Source organism: Boleophthalmus pectinirostris, unplaced genomic scaffold (assembly GCF_026225935.1).
Source record: "Boleophthalmus pectinirostris isolate CB_2022bp ecotype Guang Dong unplaced genomic scaffold, ASM2622593v1 HiC_scaffold_4, whole genome shotgun sequence".
Taxonomy (NCBI): Eukaryota; Metazoa; Chordata; class Actinopteri; order Gobiiformes; family Gobiidae; genus Boleophthalmus; species Boleophthalmus pectinirostris.
Genome location: NW_026571353.1, coordinates 27,266,955 through 27,289,139, shown reverse-complemented (window position 1 = coordinate 27,289,139; position 22,185 = coordinate 27,266,955). Strand labels below are relative to the sequence as shown.

Genomic DNA, 22,185 nt, shown 5'->3' with positions numbered 1-22,185 from the left:
GGAGTAGTAGTTTCCATCAAAAACTTTGGGATCTATCCTCCTTTATTTTTAAATTGGAATGAGCGATTCTTTTTGTCAGACAGGAGCATTTGTTAACCTGCTTTACTGAAATCATCCATATCAGACCACTGCAAGAGACAAAACTACATTATGGACTGCAACAAAGCCAGGACCATTTGTGCTTGAACACAACAAACACCTGGATCTGCTGGATCAGAGAGGCCGCTGAGGTCCAGACAAGGTCCAGACAAGGTCCAAAGAGCATGAATCACGAAGAGAGGGCATACACCTTATCACACACATGTGATGCAGTCCTGGAGAAGGTGTCCCCTACTGGCAAAACTAAGTAAAGCAGCCTACAAGACACGTCACTACACCATGTGATGCTTCAGAGGAAGGCTAGAGGAATTTAGCCAGGCTGGCGCCACCCAGTGCCTCCGCTCATTTTCATTTCTCTCCAGCAACTAGGTCAGAAATCAAAATACAATAGATGGTTCGCAAAAACCCCAGAAGTGCAAGTTCAGGCACCAGCCAATCAGCGCAGAGCCATATATTCAGTGATGTCAACGATTCCTGAGATTGAGGATTTAAAGCCGGAATAAAGAGAATGTTTGGTGAAATTTATCAAGGGGAAAGACGTTATTGTCCCTTCCTACGGGATTTGGGAAAAGCTTAATATACCAGTTAGCCCTGTTAGTGGCGCATTACATACGTCACGACCAAATAATAAAAAGTACCCAACTAATGTAGAGCAAACGAGATCTAAGGCTGCGAGGTTAGACGGTTTGTACAAAGTGAAACGAAGTAAAACCGGCTGATGAATCAGTCTAACAGGAAGTAGCTGAAACACGTAAAGCAGGCAAACTCTCCAGTCTGACAAAAAGAATCCCTAATTCTAAGTAGAAAACACTAAAGGTTTAAGGTTAAATATTAATTAAATACATACATACAGTGGTGCCTTTGCATTTTTCTGTGAGGAAAGAGCACTACCCACCAACCTCCTATTCTGTTATAACTATGGTACATTATAAGACTGGGCTGATAAATGTGTAATTTAGTTATAGGAAATGTACCAAATCCTACTCACATCAGCGTTCATAAATTGCATGTGTTGTTTTAAAAAAAAAAAAAGGATTTAATTTCCACACTGATAAGGCACTTTTATTCATATTATTCAGAATGATATCAGAGCAGCAGTAAAAGGACAAACATACTCCCAGTATTAAAATCAAAGGCTTGTCATTGAGATATTAAGACATTTAAAAAGTTAGATGTAGGCAGTACAAATTGGAATGACAGAGGTAAAACTGTTTGCATGCTTTTGGGAAGGAGAGGAAATGTTTACAACGTGAGACAGTTTAAATGTACATTATTCCCATTAAGCTCTTTTACGCACACAATATTAATACACTTTTTAAATTCCCTTGGTCATGTCCAGCTAAGGACTGTGAAGCCTCTTATACATATATATTTATAAAAAAAATTTTTTTTTACAGCATTTGAAGCAACATTGGTCAGAACTGTGTTAATTTTTTTTGCTTAAAGGTGCACTATGTGACTTTTTGATGGCGCCCTGCAGGTCTCCATGGAGATGTTGTTGCTTGGTCTGAAATATCCCACAGTAAGGTGTTAAACTTCTTGCATTGTTATTCACAGGCATTTCTATTGCTTACAAAATACAGTCAAACACATTCTGAGCTGTAATTTGGCCTGGCGCTTGTCTTTATGGAGATACATTTAATGACATACTGTGGAACATTCAAGCCAAAGAAATAAGTTCACCATTAAAACTACATGAAAAGTTAAACAATGCACCTTTAAGCACTGAGGAATTGAGAAAGCAAAGAAAGAGACGTAGCCTTTGAGTGTAAATTAGACACTAGACACTCACAGTCTAATGTTATAATCCGCTGTGGTATTTTAATGCTCTGTTTAGATGGGCTGAACATAAGCTGAGTGTGGAATGTGCTTTTCCAGTATATACATAATTTATTATAACCTCAGCCCACACAAAGCAACGGAAAGGCATTGAAGTGAACACATAAACCACTGCTATGGCGTTACAGATGGAGACAGCGGCCAGTTCATGTTGTTGTTTAATAATATAACTCTTATTCCTTCTCCTCTTTCCTCCCCGCTCCCTCCCCCCAAACCACGATGGAAGACCAGGATGTTGCACCAGCTCAAACCCTCAGTCTGAGTCCTCATCGTCCAAATACTCCTCAGCGTTGCTATGTGTCCGAGTGATATCTGAAAATACAAAGATAAGGCTTAAGTTAAAAGGTAATGGCATTCAGACTGCACTCTTCATTCATAACCGTGACTGACAGTGCTTAAAGGGCCAATACTGCACAATTGCAACAAATTACTGGTCTAAGTTATAATGTTGTTTCCTCATCAAAAACCTACCTTGTGTTTTGTTTCATTCACACATGTTTAACCCACACATCATCTGATGCTGATAGGCAGAGGTGTTGTTTTTTGTGCACTTTCCCAAACCATGTACTGATTTCGGAGCATGATCTGGGGCAGTTCTCTTTTTTTCCTCCTCCCCTTATCCTCATGTTATGCTGCAGTGTTTATTCCTATTTGCTACCTGTCTCTTGGTCCGGTCCATGTTGTTATCCACGTACATTTGTAATGTACGGACGGGGGGAGAGTTGCAATTTCGATTCCTTTGTATGTACATATACATGTGGAGAGAATTGACAATAAAGGCCGTAATTTATTCATTCATTCAAATCCTGCATATTTAGACTTCTTCTTTCAAACAGAAAACACTTGTGATGTCAGGTGGTAATACAAGCATTGCTCCACTTTTTTTTTAACTCCATACATCTTCACTAGAATCATCTGGATAATTTCAGACCAACCAATCTCTACTTCACAAAAGATAGCTGTTAATGCTTCTTGACATCACAAGGTGGAACAGAGCACACTGAACTTTGGAGAAGTAGACAGACTAATAATAAAGGATTACTCACATGTGTGCAAATGAAACAAAACAACTCCAGGCATGTTTTTGAGGAAGTAACAACTTTATAACATGACTTCAAGCTCAGAAAAATCTATTTTTCATAATACAGTAATAATAGCTGCAGGTCATCTAGTAAGTATTCAGATTAGAGAGATTTCGCACCAACGAGGGCAGGGTACCAGTACCAGTTCAATATTCAACAGTACCAGTAGTATATTAACTTTTTTTTTCTTTTCATTTTATGCCTTGTGGGTTCTTTCAGTGCACTATAGAAAATACATAATGAAAAACCTTAGAAATGTTATTCAGTGGAATTTATGCACTGTAATAAATTTTTGTAATTCTCATGATTAATATAGGAAAGGTACAGAAACATTTATCGTTAGGTACCAGTATCAAAGACCACTTGGCATTCAAGTGCTGGTACCCTTAAAAACTGCCAAGTCTTAGTTCGAACTGATTTCATTAGTAAGATCTGGCAAAGGTGCTGCTTTAGAGTAGGATGATCAGCTTAGGAACAAAAACACTAAATGAAAACAACTAGAACTTGACCATGTGCAAGGTTTTTGTAATTAAAAGTTTGTACTTTGGTGGGTCCTGTTAAAATTCTGTTTACCCTATCTTTAAGAATAATTTTTGGGAGTAACAGTAGTGATTGTATTGTACTCACTGCCTCCCTGCTTCCTCTTCAAAAGTGATGCACACTGGGCATTGGTGGCCATCTCCAGAGCGAGCTTGTTCTCATTATTCCTGATGTCTGTCCGCGCATCTGGAAGAATATGTTACATTATTAATAACACATTTCAGTAAGAGGTTAAGGTCTGGCTTGATTGTGATTTGTGCGTTGTTTAGGTTAGTGGGAAACTGAAGTACACAGAGTAAACCCACCCAAGCACAGGCAGAAAATGCAAACCATACAAAAACACTATGTCCTTGCTTTGAGGGTCCTAAATGATAAATGGAGCTAGCCTAAATTCAGCCTGGAAGACCTAACTTCTTTCTGCACCTCAGCCTTCATCACCTCATTCCCATTACTCCTCCCCGCTGCTTGCACACCTCCTCTTCATCCTCTCATCGTCCTCTTCACTCTCCTCATCCTCTCATCTTCCCCTTTACTCTCCTCATCCTGTCATTGTCCCCTGATCCTCTCATCGTCCCCTTCACTCTCCTCATCCTCTCATCGTCCCCTTCACTCTCCTCATCCTCTCATCGTCCCCTTCACTCTCCTCATCCTCTCATCGTCCCCTTCACTGTTCTCATCATCTCGTCGTCTCCTTCTCTTCTCATCCTCTCATCGTTTCCTTCTCTCCTTCACTCTCCTCATCCTTTCATCGTCCCCTTCACTCTCCTCATCATCTCATCTTCCCCTTTACTCTAATCCTCTCATCATCCGCTTCACTCTCCTCATCCTCTGATGTCCCCCTTCACTCTCCTTCTCTCCCACTCTTCACACTCCTCCAATCGGCCATGCCCTTCATCATTCTGCCAAGGTCTGCACGCCAGAGAAAACTCATTCTCCTTTCTCTTTGAGTCCGAGTCTCTCCAGGTTGAAATACTACATTCTGGTTTTGAGGGTCCAATATGATAAATACTTACTCTTGTTCAACAACATCTCCACCAGGTCAGCGTAGCCCTTCCACGCAGCCGCATGCAGAGCAGTGTCTCCTAATTTATTCTAAAACACAGAACACAGTCATGGTTTAAGGTGACCACAAATTAATCTGCATATCTAGTGTGACCAGATTTTCAAAATTCTTAATTGGGACACACCCGGGTTGGGATGGTTGGTATAAAATCTTTTGAGCAAAAAGCGTGTAATGTGCATGTCAGTCATGATCTGAGGGTCTTCTGCCACTGCATTTTTTTTTTGCTTTATGGTCATTTGTAAAGATGGTTTTCTGTATTTTGGCAAAACAAATAACAATTTATGTTCTGTTTTACTATTGGCAGAAATCAGATTAGTTGGAAATTGTGATAGTCCTGATTTAGTCCTGGTTTAAAGTTGGTGTAGTCCTGGTTTAGTTTCAGTTTAGTCTTGGTTTAGATTCGATTTAGATCAAATTGGTCAAAAATAGGGACACCTGGGACATTTATTGATAAAAATGGGGCAAATCACTGGTTTTGGATAAATCTGCTGGGGCAGGGGACACAGGGCTCAAAACTGGGATTGTCCCGGGTAAATAGGGATGTCTGGTCACCCTGTGCATATCTCAAAGTGGACTCCAAACTTCACAATGCAACAATACCTAGACAAAATCTAATTGGAACTGCTCGTCTTGATCATAGGCTCCTGAGAATGTTATGTTAAAATGTTTTACTTTTTTTTTTTTTATTGAGTTTTTATTGAGTTTCTTAAAAACATTGTGTTTCCTAATCTATGCATTGTGTCACCATGGTATCTGATAAACATTTCACCAATAAAAATAGATGTGGAACACCTCCAGCATGATCTCACTGCAAAGGAACAATACACAGAGCTATCTCTGTTAACACAAGTGTGAGGAGAACAGGTAAAGTGAGTCACTTGTGATTAAATAACACTGAAATGCGTGGTCAGCCCTAGACCACTGAAACTTAAGACTTAAAAGGTATTGACTGACCTGTTGGTTTAGTTCCACATTGGGCTGGCTTAGCAACACCTCCACCACATCTTAAACAGAAAAAGAGAAGTGTCAACAGTCAAATGACACATACTCACAAAATAATGACATAGGAACTAAAAGAGGACAATCTAAAACACTGAAAATGTCAACTTCCTTTTTTGTATTAGGATTCCCTTTGTAATTATGTGTAAGTTTTAAAATAAAGATTCAGTTCAGAGTGGACATGAAACTCACCCAGGAGCAGTGGCATTTGAAAAAAAGACTGACATATCAAGAGCTAAATTGATGGAAGAGTCAGATAGGGATGTCAAAAGTATTGAAAATCAGATACTAATCAACACTAAAATAGTATTGAAACTACATACTAATTTGAGCTGATATCAATACTAAAAAAGTCACATTCGTAGTATAGAAATTTATGTTTCCTGAATAGCTTTAGAATGATCTTCTTGAGCTGTATCAGAACAAGTGTAAGAGCACATAGACGAGTATACACCCATGGACCACTATGGAACAAACCTGAGGGGTTACACAGATATAAAACGTCATGGGAATATAAAATAAAGTGCTACAATTTAATGCTGAAAATCACATACTATTGTCTAAAATGGTGTTTTTAATTATCATTGCAGCTGAGTCTCTTTCTTAATATTGAAATCAAGTTAAAAAGAATAGCACAATATTTAGTGGACGATTTTTTTAACCTTTGTGTCCCCCATGGCATCCCCAGTAGAGGGCGGTGTTCCCAGCCTTGTCCAGACCATTGATTCCCACTTTGTTCTCTACGCATTCCCGTAGCCAGCTCAGATTTCCTGTTTACACACACAAATATTTACACAATCACAAATTAATAAATAATAATAATAATCATAATAATCATAATAAACTACTCATATAGCACTTTTCAGGACACTCAAAGACACTACAAAACAAATATTAAAACAGTCAAAAGAGCAATGGATAATACAGTAAAAATAAAAACAGTGAATTATAAAGAAATGTTTTTAAACATTAAAAGCCAAGATTTGGCTTCATAATTTGAAAATGCTTTTTTGGTTTGGAAATTAACACCAAAAAATATTTCAAAATGTTGTACCTCTCTTGGCTGCCTCGTGCATTGGGTTGTCAATGGATTCTGCATTCTCAGCCACTGCAATGACAAAATGTTGAAATAATTACATAAAAGTCTGGACAAACAGAAGGTTAGGTTCACATTTTGCTGCTTTAGTAAAAGGGATCATTTCACTTCAGTTGAATTGTGCTGACTAAGAAGACTTTGAACTTTGTGCCACTTTTTTGGATAGGTACATAAATGACATAATATGAACTATAACCTCGGTCAAAACTTGGATATTTTATCTGGAATGTTTTCACCAGTATGCCATTAAACTTATTTCAATGAAAACAAGCAGGTGTGCCATCAGGTCAAGTTAAGTTATAGGTCAGAACTGTATTTCAGGCGATTTTTGAGCAATAAAACCCCTATAATTACACAAATCAATGTCATACTCCATGGAAACAGGCAGATAAGAGAATTGTAAGAAATTATTCAACATTAAACTCATTACTAATAAGGTACTCTGTCTCACGAAAGGAACTTAAATCTCTGTAATGTCACAGTGAGACGCAAATGTTTACACTGGGTAATTTGTTGCAACTCTGGTATTGCACTTAACATCGAAACTATGGAGTGACTGATGCTTTAAACTAGACCTGTCACCATAACAAACTTTGAAGCACAATATATTGCTACAGAGACATATGGCAATAAATTATAATACTGAAACTACTTTATGCAACTGACACAATAAAATAAACCAAGATAATCCCAATTAACCATTTTTCAATCAATCAATCAACAACTTTATTAATCCCAAAGGGCAACTCAGTTTGCACATCTCTGGTCGTACACAATCTATAAATAATAAAAGAAAAAGAAAAACAGATGCCATACATTCAAACCTCTTTCAGTAAACAATGTAATTAAAGGACATGTGCAGCTACAAATGAATAGCAGAATTAAGCAATAATCAACCTTTTTCTGTCCTGATGCGATGAGATTTGAGCTGTAATCTCACCAATATTGCAAATAAAATACCCACAGTTAACATTGAGCCCCAAAATATATTGTTCCAGCTTTCATATATCGTACGATAAGTCGATATTGTAATTATCGTAATTATCTAAATGTAATTGTATTGAATCTTGACTTGCCATAGTTGCTCGGTATGAACCCCGTCCTCCCTCTGCATGTTCCTTTCCACCAGTTACTGTCACTCTGGAGAGACCAAAAGGTACACATCTTTAGAACTGCACACATTCACACATTCATAGTAGAATATAAAATAACACAATAAACAATATAGAATTAAAATTAAACTAGATGGGTAGAAATTGGATAGACCTACTGTGTCAGAGATGTAAAGGATGTCTCCCTCTTCAAAGTACAGTTCAGCTGACTTTCAAAATAAAAAGAAAAGATTGTTTATATCATTATTTTTGAAGTAAATTAAGGGAAAAGTGCAACAATGCTGATCCTATCCTCAGATGAATAAAAGAGATACTTTATATAGTTTCAAAATTTAATCACAGTTCATGTTTTAAGATTTCAGTTATGTTGTTCTTTGCAAATTTTGTTGTTCTTTTTTGAAAAATCTAAAATTTCAACTTGTCAATTGATTTATGATTTTAATAACATATATTTTTTGTCTCTAAATGCTCTTAAACAGAGATCCCGTTCATGTCAATAGCAAATTTGAGAGAAATTTCACCACTTAAATATGACATAAAGTAGGTTCTGTTATGCAAAATGTAAAACCAACAAGTCAACACTGCAACAATCCCCTGGTGAACTTCAAAACAGCTTTGTGGTTTGGTTTTATTTGCTGTCAAGAGAGGCGGCAGCCCCATGTAAATTAATACAACCCAAATGACGATGGAAACACGCACAGCAGCTTCCGAAACAAGAAGAAAGTGGAGGAAATAAATTATAAGTGATGAACTGTAATGCACTGCACAAAGTAATAGATATTTAACCATGCATTAGTAACAGTATCTTTCTAGAGACTGTAGGGAGAATCTTTTGTAATAATGCAATAAAACTTACCGATCTGGGGTCAAAGGTGTATAAGGCTCTGTACGCTTTCACTTGGCCTGGAAACAAAACAAAATAACACATGAGAAACAGCAGAGAAATAGCAAATGCTGATAACTGAGATAGTGAGCTGATCCATGTGACCATCTGCTATTTTGGTGAAATGGCCTCATAGTGGCTCAGTGCTTTTCTGTTGAATGCCGCTCTTTGCTCAAAAACAGCAGGTACTTCCCGCTCCATCATCCAATCACATCATGCTCTGAGTGAGTGACAGGTGGACTTAACCAATCACAGAGAAGTATGACCAGCTTTAGGTTACTTACACTAACCTAGAATTAAATCTGGACTGGACCAGGACTAAAATAAGACTAAGACACAGACTATTTGTGAGGGATGTAACGATATCCAAGTCTCACGATACAATATCGTCAAGGTATGAACTTCACGGTATGATATTTATTGCGATATTTTGTGGAGGCTAACAAAACTGTCAATATGCTGCTTTTTCCTCTTAAAAAGCCTTCAAAAAACTTAACCCAAAGGCTTAAAAGTGCTTAGAACTGTTATTTCTTCTTGTAGTCTGCACTGAAATGGAGCAAAGGCTCATGGTCTATGTAGTTCCCTTTGTCTTTTTTTTTAGCTAAACATAACTCTTAATTTAAGCAAAGAGACATGTAATTCGATATAATGTGATGGTCCATGATATTATTGTGAGAACTATGACTATACAATATCATGATATTTCAGTTATTGTTATATCCCTACTATTTGTATTAAAACCAGGCAAAAATTAGAGCGAAAATTAGGAAAAAAAAAAAAAAAGAAAAAAAAGTGAAGTAAACTTGGATCATGATAAAATTGATAAAATTGTCATCTAGGCTCCAAGAAAATAGTGATTTGAATTTTTCAGCATATCAACCACCTACGTGTACAGACTGAGAAAACAAAACATCCAAACTATTTATTTTTAAGGTATGAAAATGACTTGCTGCAGAAAAGTAACACCCATATGCACAGTTCTAAAAACACTACACTGACAAGAGTCTTTTTATCAAAGGCCTGCACACGTTGAGGTCCTCGTGTGGTTTGACAACACGAAAACCAACAAAAGGTGAACTATGTCAGAGCAAAGGCAGATGCAAACTGAACAAACTTTTATGATCTTTAAATAAACAATAACTACCACATAATCAGACTCTTTTGAAAGCTGTAGGCCATATCTGTTTACACGGGAATGTCCCTGTCTGGAAAATTAAACACTCCCAGTTTCTGTTTCTTATTGTGTAATTATTGGACACTTCTACTCCAAACGTCAGCAGTCAGCAGTGAACTGGCGATGTGCAAATGGGGCAGGTTTTAATGCAAAAGCAAAAAATAGCACAATAAAAGCAGATCAAATAAAAACAAGATAAAAATGTAAAAAAAAAAAAAAGAGAGAGAGAGAACACCCACAAATACAACAACCATGTCCACTATCCACTGCAAAATATGAAAAATAAATAAAGAAAGAAAGAAATTAATAAATAAGACTTTCAGTTACCAAGTCAGCCAGAATACAAAACAAGTCATTCTTGCACCTGTGTGAATGGTTGATCAAAAAAGATCCTTCAAACCTTATAAAATAAATTTTCTGAGTACTGCAAAATTAATAAAATTTTCTGTCATTTAAGATGAATTAACACATCTTTAAATTTTCTGGGCTGCAAAGGTTTTTCTTTACAGTACCAATGTCTGGATTTTGTCAGGTTTAAAGGACGATGCCCTTATCCCGAACAAACTCAAACACCACATTAGTTCCAAGAGCTCTGTGTGGTTAATTCATTATTCACAATAAAATACAAATAAAAACAACCCATCAAAATGTTTTTTTTTCCTAATAAAATAACTCAATTTACTTCATGGCAAATGCGATACTGATTGTTTAGAGTCCAGAGAAACTGACAACCGATATGTAGGGCTGAATTTGATCATTAAAATCAGAGCATTTTGAGCTTTAGAGACGTAGATAGACTCAAACATGTGAATGAAACAAAACTAGGAGTATGTTTTTGATGAGGTAACAACTAGGGATGTGCAAAAATATTGAAATATTGATATATCGTATAATTTAATGTGATGATACAGTATCAGTATCGTAGGCTGCTGCATCAATATACTGCCAAGAGTATTTTTTGGTATATTTTGCTACATTATTTTGTTACAGCGCTACAGTTTTGTTGCTTGTTTGGAGGAAGGACACTCGTTTATGCAACACATTTGACATTTTTACTGTTTTGATGAGTAAAATGGGCGTGTTTTATATTAACTTTGCACAACAAGTAGTTTAACAAAGACTTTTAGTATCACAGCCATGATTTAGCCTTTTTTTTTATTGAACTGTATCGCATTGATTTTAAATATATTGAATCGTAAGCTCACTGTATCAAGATATGTATCATATCGTGCCCTTTGTATCCAGGTATGTATTGTATTGGCAGCTTCTGAATGATACCCAGCCCTGGTAACAACATTTTGACATGCCTAAAAGAGTCAATTTCAGGTAAAATGGGTCCTTTAAGTATGGTGATGGCCAAACATTTTAAAATCTCAGAACAGTAGAAATATTGGTTAACTACTGTACTAGAATAATCAGTAATGACAGCTCTACTACTGCTGTGTTGCCGTTTGCTTTTAGCTCCTTCTCTTCAGTCCTGCATATTGGCTTGCAGCAGTGAAGTGGGCCTTGTGTTTAGCGAGCACACAGCACACACAGGCTCAGTGTATTCGAATGGGAGGGCTCACGGCTGCACATAAACTCTGCTCTGTTAACCACGACATGTCTCCTGTGCAGGCCCCGTCATGTCTGCGCACACAAATGTACTAGCTATGGATCCCCGCATTCTTTGCCTTTGGTCAATCAAAATACAAAACTATAAACATGTGGATTAATCATTTCATTCAGTGTTTTTTCTATATGTTTACTACTTATAACCATACAGAAGACATCAAGTATATGAAGTAAGATGTATGGAATTATATTTTAGCCATTATGTTACATTATTTAAACTTGTGGGTCCCAACTTTTGACTGGTAGTGTAGGTTTAAACAGGTTTTCTTACCCCTTTTTTACATTTTAGATACATACAGAAGACATCAAATACACGAAGCAAAACATCTAGAATTATTTAGTGACAAAAAAAGTTATTTGCAATTTGAGGATTTGGCTATATGGTTGGTTATGTTTTGTTTTTTCCTTGTCTATATAATTCCATACATCTTACTTCATATATATGAAGTCATCTGTATTTATATCAAATGTAGAAAGTAGAGAACATATAGAAAAATGCATTGACTGAGAGTGAGTCCAAAAGTTTGACTGATAAAGTATATATGCAATCTGGATTAAGAAAGAATGGTAAACCAAAAGAAAGGGGTATAGTTCACAAAAATGAATTTCTCTCTATATTGTTAGATTCTCTGAGTTTATTTTTTTGCATAAGAATTCAAAGCAAATGTGTCTGTAAATGTCTTGGTTTAGTGTTGCACAAAAAGTTAACGGCTTTTCACTGGTTTTAGTTTCCTGTTAAGAGTAGTATCAATTCTAAAACTAGTATCGAAATTATATAATCATTTGAGCAAGTAGCCACAAAATTTACATTCACAAGACAGAAATTAATAATTCCTGAATAGCTTTAGAATGATCTTGAGCTGTATCAGAACAAGTATACGCCCATGGATGGACTATTATGAAACATATCTGACGACTCAGGGATTGTACAAATATAAGGTCACATGGTAATGTAAAAGAAAGTACCGTGATTTAATGTTGATGGCTATCTACTGTCTTAAGAAAGAGTGTTTTTTATTATCATCGTGGTATCAAAATCAGTATTGAGCACTGGGTCAAATCCTTAGTATCGAAATAGAGATTGCAATTTTAGTATCGTGACAACACTAGTAGTAAAGAACATTTTGTGGACTTTTCATAATTCAAAAGATATAATATTTTCGTTTAAATTGTTAATTGCTATGGCAAGTTGGCAATGGTCCTAACTTTTCATCATTCTGAAAACCATGGATAAAATGCACAGTATTACAAAGGTGTAGAAATATAACATTACGCTCCTTTGTTTCTAAGATTACTCTGCAAGTTTCCAGTCTTTATTTTTTTCAACTCAGTTTACTTATCATAAATAAAGTCAAACGTCTTTAAAACAACAATTCCTTATATTATCTGGATCCTATCTTGTATAAATTGACCTCCAAACAAACAACAAAACGTCTTTGTTAGTATAAAATTGGCAGCACATATAAAAGAGGAGGTTTTGATGTCTTCCAGCTGCAGTTTTCATCTGATCTTTAAAACAGCCAAAGGGCCCCTCAAAGGACATGCCTGGTCCTGGTCTGTGAAAAGCTACCATTCCTAAATATCATACGATAAAATTAGACATGTAAGAGCTTAACATGGAAATATGTTATCGTATGAAGAATGAAAAAACATGAGATAAGAAATATGGTAACATGATTTCACTGTGGAGGGCTTCACTTGTTTAGGTAGCAGCTCTTTTATGCACAATAACTTAAATGTGTATGCAGTCAAAATTAAGATATAAGAAGTGATAACTGTAACAAAAGAGACAGTACCAGGGAAAGCTCTGCAAAAAAAAATCTAATGAATCAATTAACTGTGAAAAAATACAAAATCAAAAGAAATAAAAACTTCCAAGAGTAAACATTACCCACTGTGCTGCTGGTAGTTGTCACCTACTTTAATTTAATAATTTTCTTGTCGATATTATAAGCGTTTTGCATTTTCTCTCAAATTAATCCCTTGAATAATTGTGATTTCAGTAATGATTATGACTTATTTTTTTCTGCAATGGAGCAAGAACATCCAAGAACTTCTTGATACCAGCATATTTACAGACACAAAATGTATTCTTCTGGTCCGGTTTAGCCTTGATGTTCTGTGTTTGTAAATCTCTTCTCTCAGCACTCTTAAGTAAAGCCCATAACAGCTATTCTTGGTTTTCAGGAACAAAGATTCCTGATTAGAAGAATTTGACATAGCAACAGTCCTCCGTTGTTATGGAAATAATGCAATGCTAATCAAAATATTATTTCTCTTGAATGCGTCATTTTTTTTTTTTCTCAAAATGACGCAAGTCCCTGTTCTGTATTACACAAAATTAACTTGTTATCTTTACGTGATGTTATGTTGTTACCTCTTCAAAAACATAGCCAGAGTTGTGTTTTATTTCATTCAAACATCTATAAGTAATCCTTATTATTACTCTACAAAAGCTCAAAATGCTCTGTTCCACCTTGTAATGTCATGAAGCGATAGTTTTCAAGTTAACAGATACTGTACCTTTTAACTTTAGTTCAGTAGAGTTTGGCAATTTCAGGGCAGGAATTATTCAAATAATTCTAGTGAAGGTGTATGGAGTTTAAAAACATAGTGGAGCACTTACTGTATTACCACATGACATCACAAGGTGGAACAGAGTGTTTTCAGTTTGAGACAAGAACTTAGGTTAAATATGCCTTGATGTTAAACAGAAAATGTGTGAATGAAACAAAACACAACTCCAGGTTTTAATCCAACATTATAACATACAACAGAAAATAGCGCAAGATGGGCCCTTTTTTTTTTGACCAAATAAACTATTCCTAAACCTAACCTTAATCTGACTGTGAAAAAAAATGTGTCATATTGTCAAAAATTTGCATTTGCTGGCATAACCACCAATGCAAAGTAGCGGTTGTGTGACATAATTTGTGTGGGGAAAATAAATTGGGCTTTTTGAATAGGAAAAGGCTATCTTCCTGAAACCAATGAACTGCGTTGTTGATCATTTTGACAATCAGTTAATCAGTTCTCTCCGCTCTAGTCAGAACACAACACTGATAGAGAATATACACATTTAAATTATCACAATATTTTAATCAGACAACAGTTCATTCATTCCCACCAATTCATTCAATTCACTGGTAGAGGATCCGTCAAATGTTTTTATCAGATATTATTGCTTTATTATTGCTTATTGCTTTGTCTGGAATGTTTCACAGTATGGTATTAAACCTTTCTATCTTCATGGAGACCAAACCAGGCCAAGCTGCTGGTCAGATCTGTTGAGAGGCGACCCCACTCACCTTCAGAATGCCTGTTTTTCTAGGTGTTTTTGAGCAATAAAGACACCTGTAATTGAATAAATGTAAGGTAGAGCTGTTTAATGTCATACTGTGGAACATTTAAAGCAGAGCAGCCTAAGAGAGAAACCGTAGGGTACAGTAGCTCCTGTGGTTTACCAAGAGGCTCCTACAGCTCCACTCAAACCGTGAGAGATGCAGGAAATTCATACCATACTGCATACAGATGTACAACAACTCAGCTTTATGTAACAGATAATACTCACTACAACTCTACAACATTTCACTTTAAAGTAACGGATAACCCTATGTCCTGTCAATCATCATCACTGTTGCACTGTCTTCTTATGACCTGAGATTTTATATTTTATTACTTGCTTTTCTATTTTATTTTGAGTTTTACATTTACATTTATATAATTATGCCTTATTTCACACCTGTCTCTTGCGCTTTTTTGCTACTTATTTAGAATTTATTATTACCATTTGTATTTTAGCTCTTTGTTATTATATTATATTGTGATGTGTGAACTACTCTGTCCAAATAATTTCCCTTTTGGATCAATAAAGTTTGCCTAAGTCTATCCATACAAACAAGAATGTGATGGACCTCCCGCCGACAAATTACATAATGCATCTTTAATATCCTGGTTTAATTTCAGGCTTTATTCTTAAGGGGTGCAACTGTAAGCTAGTATAAAATCAGACTTAATAATATATTGTGTTCTTACTGACTGACACACTCACAGCAATGGTATGCAAGAACAAAGCGTGGATTGTAACAGCCATGAAGAGATTAGATTAATTATTATTGTATTTGTCAAAAGGCAAATAAAGTTATATTAAGACTATATAAAGATTTCCTGTTTCATAATACTAAAACCTAATATTCTATCCAGATGCCCTGCTGTGTCTGTGGGCTCTCTGGATGTCCTGGTGCAGGTAGGTCACAGGAAAATAAAAGGGGGAGGAGACATTGAGCTAGCTGCTAACACTGAATTAAAACATCAAAACATAAATTGCAAAGAATAAATAAGCTAAAAACGGGAGAAGTCTCTTGCATTACAACTGAATGACAGCATAGTCCACTTTGATCATTTAGAAATAGGAAGTTGCATAGGCCTGCTGCTAAGAACTTAATCCAAACATCGATACAACATTAAGATAAATGTTAGATATTTGAAATGCTATTAATAAAGAGACATTTCCCATTTGATTGTCTAATAAATGACGTAAAGATCGTTGTTTTGCGAACTTTTACTCCCGTCCATTACGATTTCACCGCAGGCAGTAACAAGGTGTGCTGCTGCTGTTCACGCGTATAACTTTTCCACAATTTTTAGCTTAAACTGCATTTTATCTTACCTGGTTTGGCCGGTTTGGGAGGGGGCTTCGACATTTGTAAGATCAGCAAAGAAAAAACAACAAGGATCCTGGAGTTTTTCTATAAAAGAGCAGTCGCTGGCTGTAAAGTTTTAACTCCAATGAGGAAGTTCGCGTTACACCAGCAGACCATGCGGAAAGGTCGGACTGCGCATGCGCTTGACCTGGCCGTCATCATTACTATAATTTTTCACTCATGTCCAAATTAATTTATTATTTCGCGTTAAAGAAACAATTATTGATACAAATTAGAAAATAGTAAAAATTAAAATAAAAAAATAAAACAAAATTGTAGGCTTATATTTTGTGTAATAATAAATAAATAAATACATGGTCACATTTTTGTATAGTACTTTTCCACCTGCAAGGCACTCAAAGCACTTTACAACAAGGAACCACTCACCCATTCACACACACATTCATACACCATTATACACAGACACTGGGTGTGAAGTAGGTTAAGTGTTTTGCCCAAGGACACAACGACAGCATTCATCTGTGTGAGCTGGAGTCACACCAGCCAACTTGTGGGTGAGTGGATCTGACAGCTCAACCAATGTTGTTTATGTCAAGAGCGGGATTCAAACGGCCAACAATCAGTGGACAAACAATCTAACAACTGAGTTACTATCACCCAAATAAATAAATAAATAAATAATAAGAAGAAAAAGTTCATAAAATGTCTAAAAGTAGGCTATTGTGCTTAAATGACCTACAGCCACTATTGCTATGAAAGATTATATGTTTTTATGTAGTACAGATGCCTATGTAGACCATTTTTTCCCATATAGATCTACCATCTATAAGTAAGCTGTCTTATTATATATTCGAATAAAGGCAATATATTAATCAATCGATCGATCAACTATACCCTGTACCCTCTTAATGACAACATTTCTGCCTGGTAAACAATTTTGTACGTACATTTTTATATCTGTTATCCTCATGTTTAATCTTTATACTCCACAACTTGCAACTGACATGCACATCTGTCACCCTCCTCTTCACACACACACACATACACACACATACACACACACAACACACACTCTTATACACAAATATTTGAACGGTGAGGGGAGGGGCTTGTGACTCAAACCGCAAATCAGAATGGATCAATAACAGAACAGTGTGAGGGGGGAAAACTTGTAGTAGTAGCTCTGCGAATGTGCTGTTTGTTATTACATTATTACTGTGTATTTAGGCCATTAAAATCAACTTAAAGACAGAAGAAACTAAGATGAAGACTGTCATTGTGGGCATTGGAGGGTGAGTAAAGAATAACATGTACTCTTGTGGTATTTGACCTTTTTGAGATAACATTTTCTGTGTCACTGTGTCAACCCTCTGGCAGTTGCATAAGGAATTTGCCTGCTTTTTAAAATTAGTTTAACAGAAATAAGACTTCAGATCCAGGGTACTTTGACATGTCCACTCACACCACATCAAAATTGGGACTAAACTGGGACTAAACCCTTAACTAGACCAGAACAGAACTAATCCAGGACAAGAGTAGGACTAAACTGGGTGCAAACCAAAACCAAACGCTTCCTATAGACAACATAGGGTGACCTCAGGACAGGACAATTTCATCAGCCCTCTACATGTGACACTGGTGTTGGTGACTGATAAGAAGTTTGTGAACATTTTGTGAAGTTTTTGTTTTCTCTGGTTCAAGCTGAAAACAATTTTGCTTGTTTTTGAATGTTTATTTTGTAGGTTATCATTGTCCTGTTTTGAAAATGCCTTTTTTGCTTATTATTATTTTAGAATAACCAATGGGGGAAAATCTACTCTTGCAACAAGGCTCCACCAACAAATACCCAACAGCTGTCTCATTGCTCAAGATGTTTATTTTAAGGTGCACCTGGTTAATTTAACACACTTAAATGATATACGATATTTCAATTCTCACAAATGTAGGCCTATGTGTTTTTCATTTGTCCAGGAGGATTGCGAGGTGCCAGTCGATTCAAAAGGATTCAAGCAATATGATGGTAATGTTAATTGTCTATGTCTTGTTAATATTGGTGTGTTGGGCAATGTAGTAATGGGTTTCAAGGTGTGGTAACCATGGTCAAAATATAATATCTTAACAATAAAATGCAGGATCAGCCTCTTACAGTTTTAGCACAATGTATGTCACACTAGGCTTGAATAAAATGTCCGAGGCACACTTATTAAGAGGTTGATTAATTTTAACGTTGCTTGTCCTGGAAAAGCACTTGATTTTACACTTAAAGAAGCGATTGATCCACTCACGTTACTTGTTTTAGTTAAACAAGCTCCTACAAAATATGATATCTTTTGACTCGAGAAAGATCCGCACATACTCCTTCAAAGCAGGAAGGAATGGATTGTCTGAAACCCATGAATAGACCAAAATGTGTATCTGTTGGAGCTCTTTAAAGTCTCATAATGGCATTAAGATCACAGATCAGAAATATGCTCAACATGCATTTAAATTATTAAAGGTGTAATCTTATCTGTATCCTGCATTTAATTACCTTGAAAAACACGTATTCTTACCGTGAGTGGGCTTGCCTCTCCACAGATCTATTGGTGCCATCTGCTTGTGTTGTTTCATGCCATTTTGTTTATTAGAGAATGTAATATGACCTAATCTGCTATTGTATTTCTGTGGTTTAGTGGTCAGTGCTCTTCATATGGACCGGATGACAGATCATGTGGAGTTGTGGAAGAAAAACCCAGAGAGTTTTATGAAACAGAAATCTCTAAGAGTCTTTGAAGAATCACTACTGGGCAAAGATGTGTTTGTGCTGATCGTGGAAGGCTTTTTAATATACAACTACAGGTAGTCTTTATAATTATAATAATACATTGGATTTATATTGATATTTTGCAGCTCATAACCAGGCCCAACCCCACTTAGCCTTTGAGATTAGAGGAGATCAAGCTTCATCCTTGTGTTACGACCTTAGTTCCATTTGTTAAATAGAAATTAAGATATTATAATGGAGCAAGATACAAATAGCAAATTAGTGAAAAAAAATAATAATACATGGGCCACAGTTGTATAGTAGCAATGTGTATAGTAGCTACACTTTTTAAATGTTTTATCCAATCTACTTTATTTCTGTATCACATTTCATAAATAAAGCCTGCTGCCAAAGTGCTGCACATAGAGAAATACAAAATGTACAATTAATGCATAAAAACACAATAACAACAACAACAACAACAACAAAGTAAAAGCAAATTAATAAAACTGTGAAATAGACCCATAATAATAATATCACACACCATTAGTATTATTTTTAGTATTACTGTTTTGCGCAGGCCTTTTATTTTTAATGGTAAATTGGGTTTCAGATCCTACCCACTGCTGTTGATTGTTTTTACATTTCCATTTAGTCATTATTAGAAACTCACATTTCACATTTACAGGCCGCTGAACAGCTTGTACAACAAAAAGTACTTCTTGGAGATACCATATGAGATCTGCAAGACGAGACGAAGGTAAGATTGTACTAACTGTACTGATTAAAGTGGTTAAGACATGCTACTGAATCTATTTTATCCTAGTACTCGCATGTACAACCCCCCGGACCCTCCTGGATATTTTGATGGTCATGTTTGGCCAATGTACCTCAAGAACCGTAAAGAAATGGAAGAAATGTTGTCAGACATAGGTGAGGTTTGAAATAATATTCAACATAAACAGTAGGGGTGTAACAATAACCAAAATATCGTGATATTGTATAGTCAAAAGTCTCTCAATAATATCGTGGGCCATCACAATATATCGAATCACAAGTTTCTTTGCTTAAATTCATTGTTGTGGTGCAGCAACAGCTAAAAAAAAACAGAGGGAACTACATCGACCATGATCCTTTGCTTCATTTTAGCACAAAATACATGAAGAAATAACTACTCTAAGCACCTTAATCTTATTCTTAGTTCTTTGTCAAAGCATTTTAAGAGGAAAAAGAAGCATATTCACAATTTTGTTATCCTCCACAAAATATCCTGATAAATATAAATAAGATGTATGTTGTGAAAATACCATGAGATTTGGTTATTGTGACATCCTGAATAAACACACATTTTTACTTTGTTACAGTACGAACAGAAACCTAAAGGTCCTATATTACACAAAACTGACTTGTGAGCTTTAAGCCACAGTGGAGAAAACACAATTCAAGGTATGTTTGTGATCAGAAAACATTATGTCATAGATTAAAAAAAAAAAAAAAAAGCGTAATATGGGCCCTTTAACAAATCATCACAATATACTCAAACATGCAAATGCCTCACAAAAATGCAGAACTAGATCTTTTTCACACCTTTTTAATAGACACGATAGACAGGTAATAGTTATTTTTCATATCTCCACATCGACAATTTCAATATTATATTTTATGTCAATATGGCTCATCCTTACTAAACATGTGCTCCCATTTTTCAGTTTTTGTAGACGGTTTACAAGAGAAGGACCAGCTATTAGATTCTGTGTACAAGGATATCGTGGAAATCATAAAGGGGCTCAACAGTAAGATAACACTATAACTATTAACTCAACTTTTTTGTAAACATTTGAAAATAATAATTACTTTTTCTATTTCTTTTCCAGAGTAATTATGAAATCTGAATCTCCATAAATTCCAGACAGGCTTGATTGTATAAAGGACCAATGTGTACATTGAAAAATACCAAAGAAGTGATTCCAGAAAGAAAAATGTTAAAAATAATTGTGCAACACTTGTGGCGAAGAAAGTGTTTAATGGTGTGTAAGTTTTCTGGTGAAGGGTACATCACCCGCTTTTCTTTGTGGAGATGTTATTATTAACTGTAATTGAATACATTTTGGATAACTTAATGCCATACTGTGGAAAATTTCAGGCAAAGTAATAACATATCCATGGAGATTTGATCCCCCACCAGAAAAGTTATAATTTATTCTTTATTGTTATGTGTGTGTTGTGAAATAGAAGGATGGTCATGTAATTGTGATTTGTCTCCCCCTGGTGGTTAACGCATGATGAACAGGGTCTATAGAAAAATGCTGGATTGTGGCACTTGATCACGCAATTTTGTTATCAAACTGCACTGTTTTTGATAAGAAAATAGAAATTCCAGCTCTTGTGATGAGGGCATGTGTGAGTTTTCTTTCTGAAATCAGAGATAAAAGAAATGCAGAACAAACAGTGCAACAAAACCCATATTTTTTAATGCCATGTCATGTTTTTACACTATAATATAATACAACTCAATGTGAAAGTATTTGAACTATTCAAATACAGTACTTGGACCATGTAATGGATTTATACTTTGTAGCTGATAACATTAACATTACCTGGGGGTGTGACGCTAACTAGAGGCTCTGCTCTGTCTGAGACTTTGTTAGACTTTAATCTGAGCTGTATTTTAATGCAATCTGATTCTGAAAGACTTGACTTAGTGGGAACTACAACAGGTGAGCTGATTTGTGCTCTTAAACAGGTCTATCATGCGTAAAATTACAGTCTTAAGTTTTCATGCTCACCTTTTTGTTGAAAATCAAACACCTATACAGGACCATGAACGCCTGTACTGATCACAGGCTCCTGAAAATATGTTGTTTTATTTTGGGGTTTTTTTGTTTTTTTTCTTGAGTTTTGAGACCATCTTAAAACTTATTTGACAGTGTGTACTAATCTGCGCAATGTCTCCATGGTAACTTTTGAACATTCCATCATAGACATACATGTAGGACACCCTCAGCGTGATATCATTGCAAAGTATTGATGTGTTACAAAATTCATTTTAATGCAGTTATTCAGTGTTCTGTAACTAAATGTCACTGTGTGTAATAAAGCTTAGGATCAGTGTGAATACATTTTTTTAAATAACTTTGCCATAGCATTTGGGTTTACCTCCTTGAAAAGTGCACTATAACTTTTCTTCTTGTTTGTATGGAAATGTCATTGCTCTGCTTGGAATGTTCCAGCTACAGCTCTACCTTACATTTATTAAATTACAGGACTCTCAAAGTAG

The 22,185-nt window shown here is 35.7% G+C and overlaps 2 protein-coding genes across 3 annotated transcripts; one reads left to right on the top strand and one right to left on the bottom strand.

The window, feature by feature from the left end:
- Positions 1 to 2,050: 2,050 nt before the first annotated feature.
- Positions 2,051 to 16,330, bottom strand: ostf1 (osteoclast stimulating factor 1). Its single transcript, XM_020932313.2, has 10 exons — positions 16,171 to 16,330; positions 8,687 to 8,733; positions 7,989 to 8,039; positions 7,795 to 7,858; positions 6,677 to 6,730; positions 6,285 to 6,392; positions 5,578 to 5,627; positions 4,574 to 4,652; positions 3,648 to 3,746; positions 2,051 to 2,250 (listed from the first exon to the last, which is right to left on the bottom strand). Exons 1-10 carry the CDS (start codon positions 16,202 to 16,204, stop codon positions 2,192 to 2,194), a joined length of 645 nt encoding a protein of 214 aa, XP_020787972.1. The 5' UTR covers positions 16,205 to 16,330; the 3' UTR covers positions 2,051 to 2,191.
- A 725-nt stretch (positions 16,331 to 17,055) lies between these two features.
- Positions 17,056 to 22,041, top strand: nmrk1 (nicotinamide riboside kinase 1). Of its 2 annotated transcripts, XR_008633220.1 has the most exons (9): positions 17,056 to 17,457; positions 17,959 to 18,049; positions 18,137 to 18,185; positions 18,838 to 19,003; positions 19,597 to 19,668; positions 19,735 to 19,841; positions 20,273 to 20,354; positions 20,618 to 20,701; positions 20,783 to 22,041. XR_008633220.1 is itself a non-coding variant. In XM_020932359.2 (8 exons), exons 1-8 carry the CDS (start codon positions 17,429 to 17,431, stop codon positions 20,785 to 20,787), a joined length of 603 nt encoding a protein of 200 aa, XP_020788018.1. In that variant the 5' UTR covers positions 17,059 to 17,428; the 3' UTR covers positions 20,788 to 22,041. The 2 variants fall into 2 exon arrangements, 1 of the variants encoding a protein (XP_020788018.1); XM_020932359.2 differs by lacking the exon at positions 20,273 to 20,354 and having other exon boundaries at positions 17,059 to 17,457.
- Positions 22,042 to 22,185: the final 144 nt, after the last annotated feature.

Coding starts and splice junctions, on each gene's coding strand:
- ostf1 (XM_020932313.2), bottom strand. CDS start 16,204: ATGTCGAAGCCCCCTCCCAAACCGGCCAAACCAG. Junction 7,859..7,988: donor TCCTTTACATCTCTGACACA/GTAGGTCTATCC, acceptor TGGTCTCTCCAG/AGTGACAGTAACTGGTGGAA. Junction 3,747..4,573: donor GGAGATGTTGTTGAACAAGA/GTAAGTATTTAT, acceptor ATATTCTTCCAG/ATGCGCGGACAGACATCAGG.
- nmrk1 (XM_020932359.2), top strand. CDS start 17,429: ATGAAGACTGTCATTGTGGGCATTGGAGG. Junction 19,004..19,596: donor TTTTTAATATACAACTACAG/GTAGTCTTTATA, acceptor TCACATTTACAG/GCCGCTGAACAGCTTGTACA. Junction 19,669..19,734: donor ATCTGCAAGACGAGACGAAG/GTAAGATTGTAC, acceptor ATTTTATCCTAG/TACTCGCATGTACAACCCCC.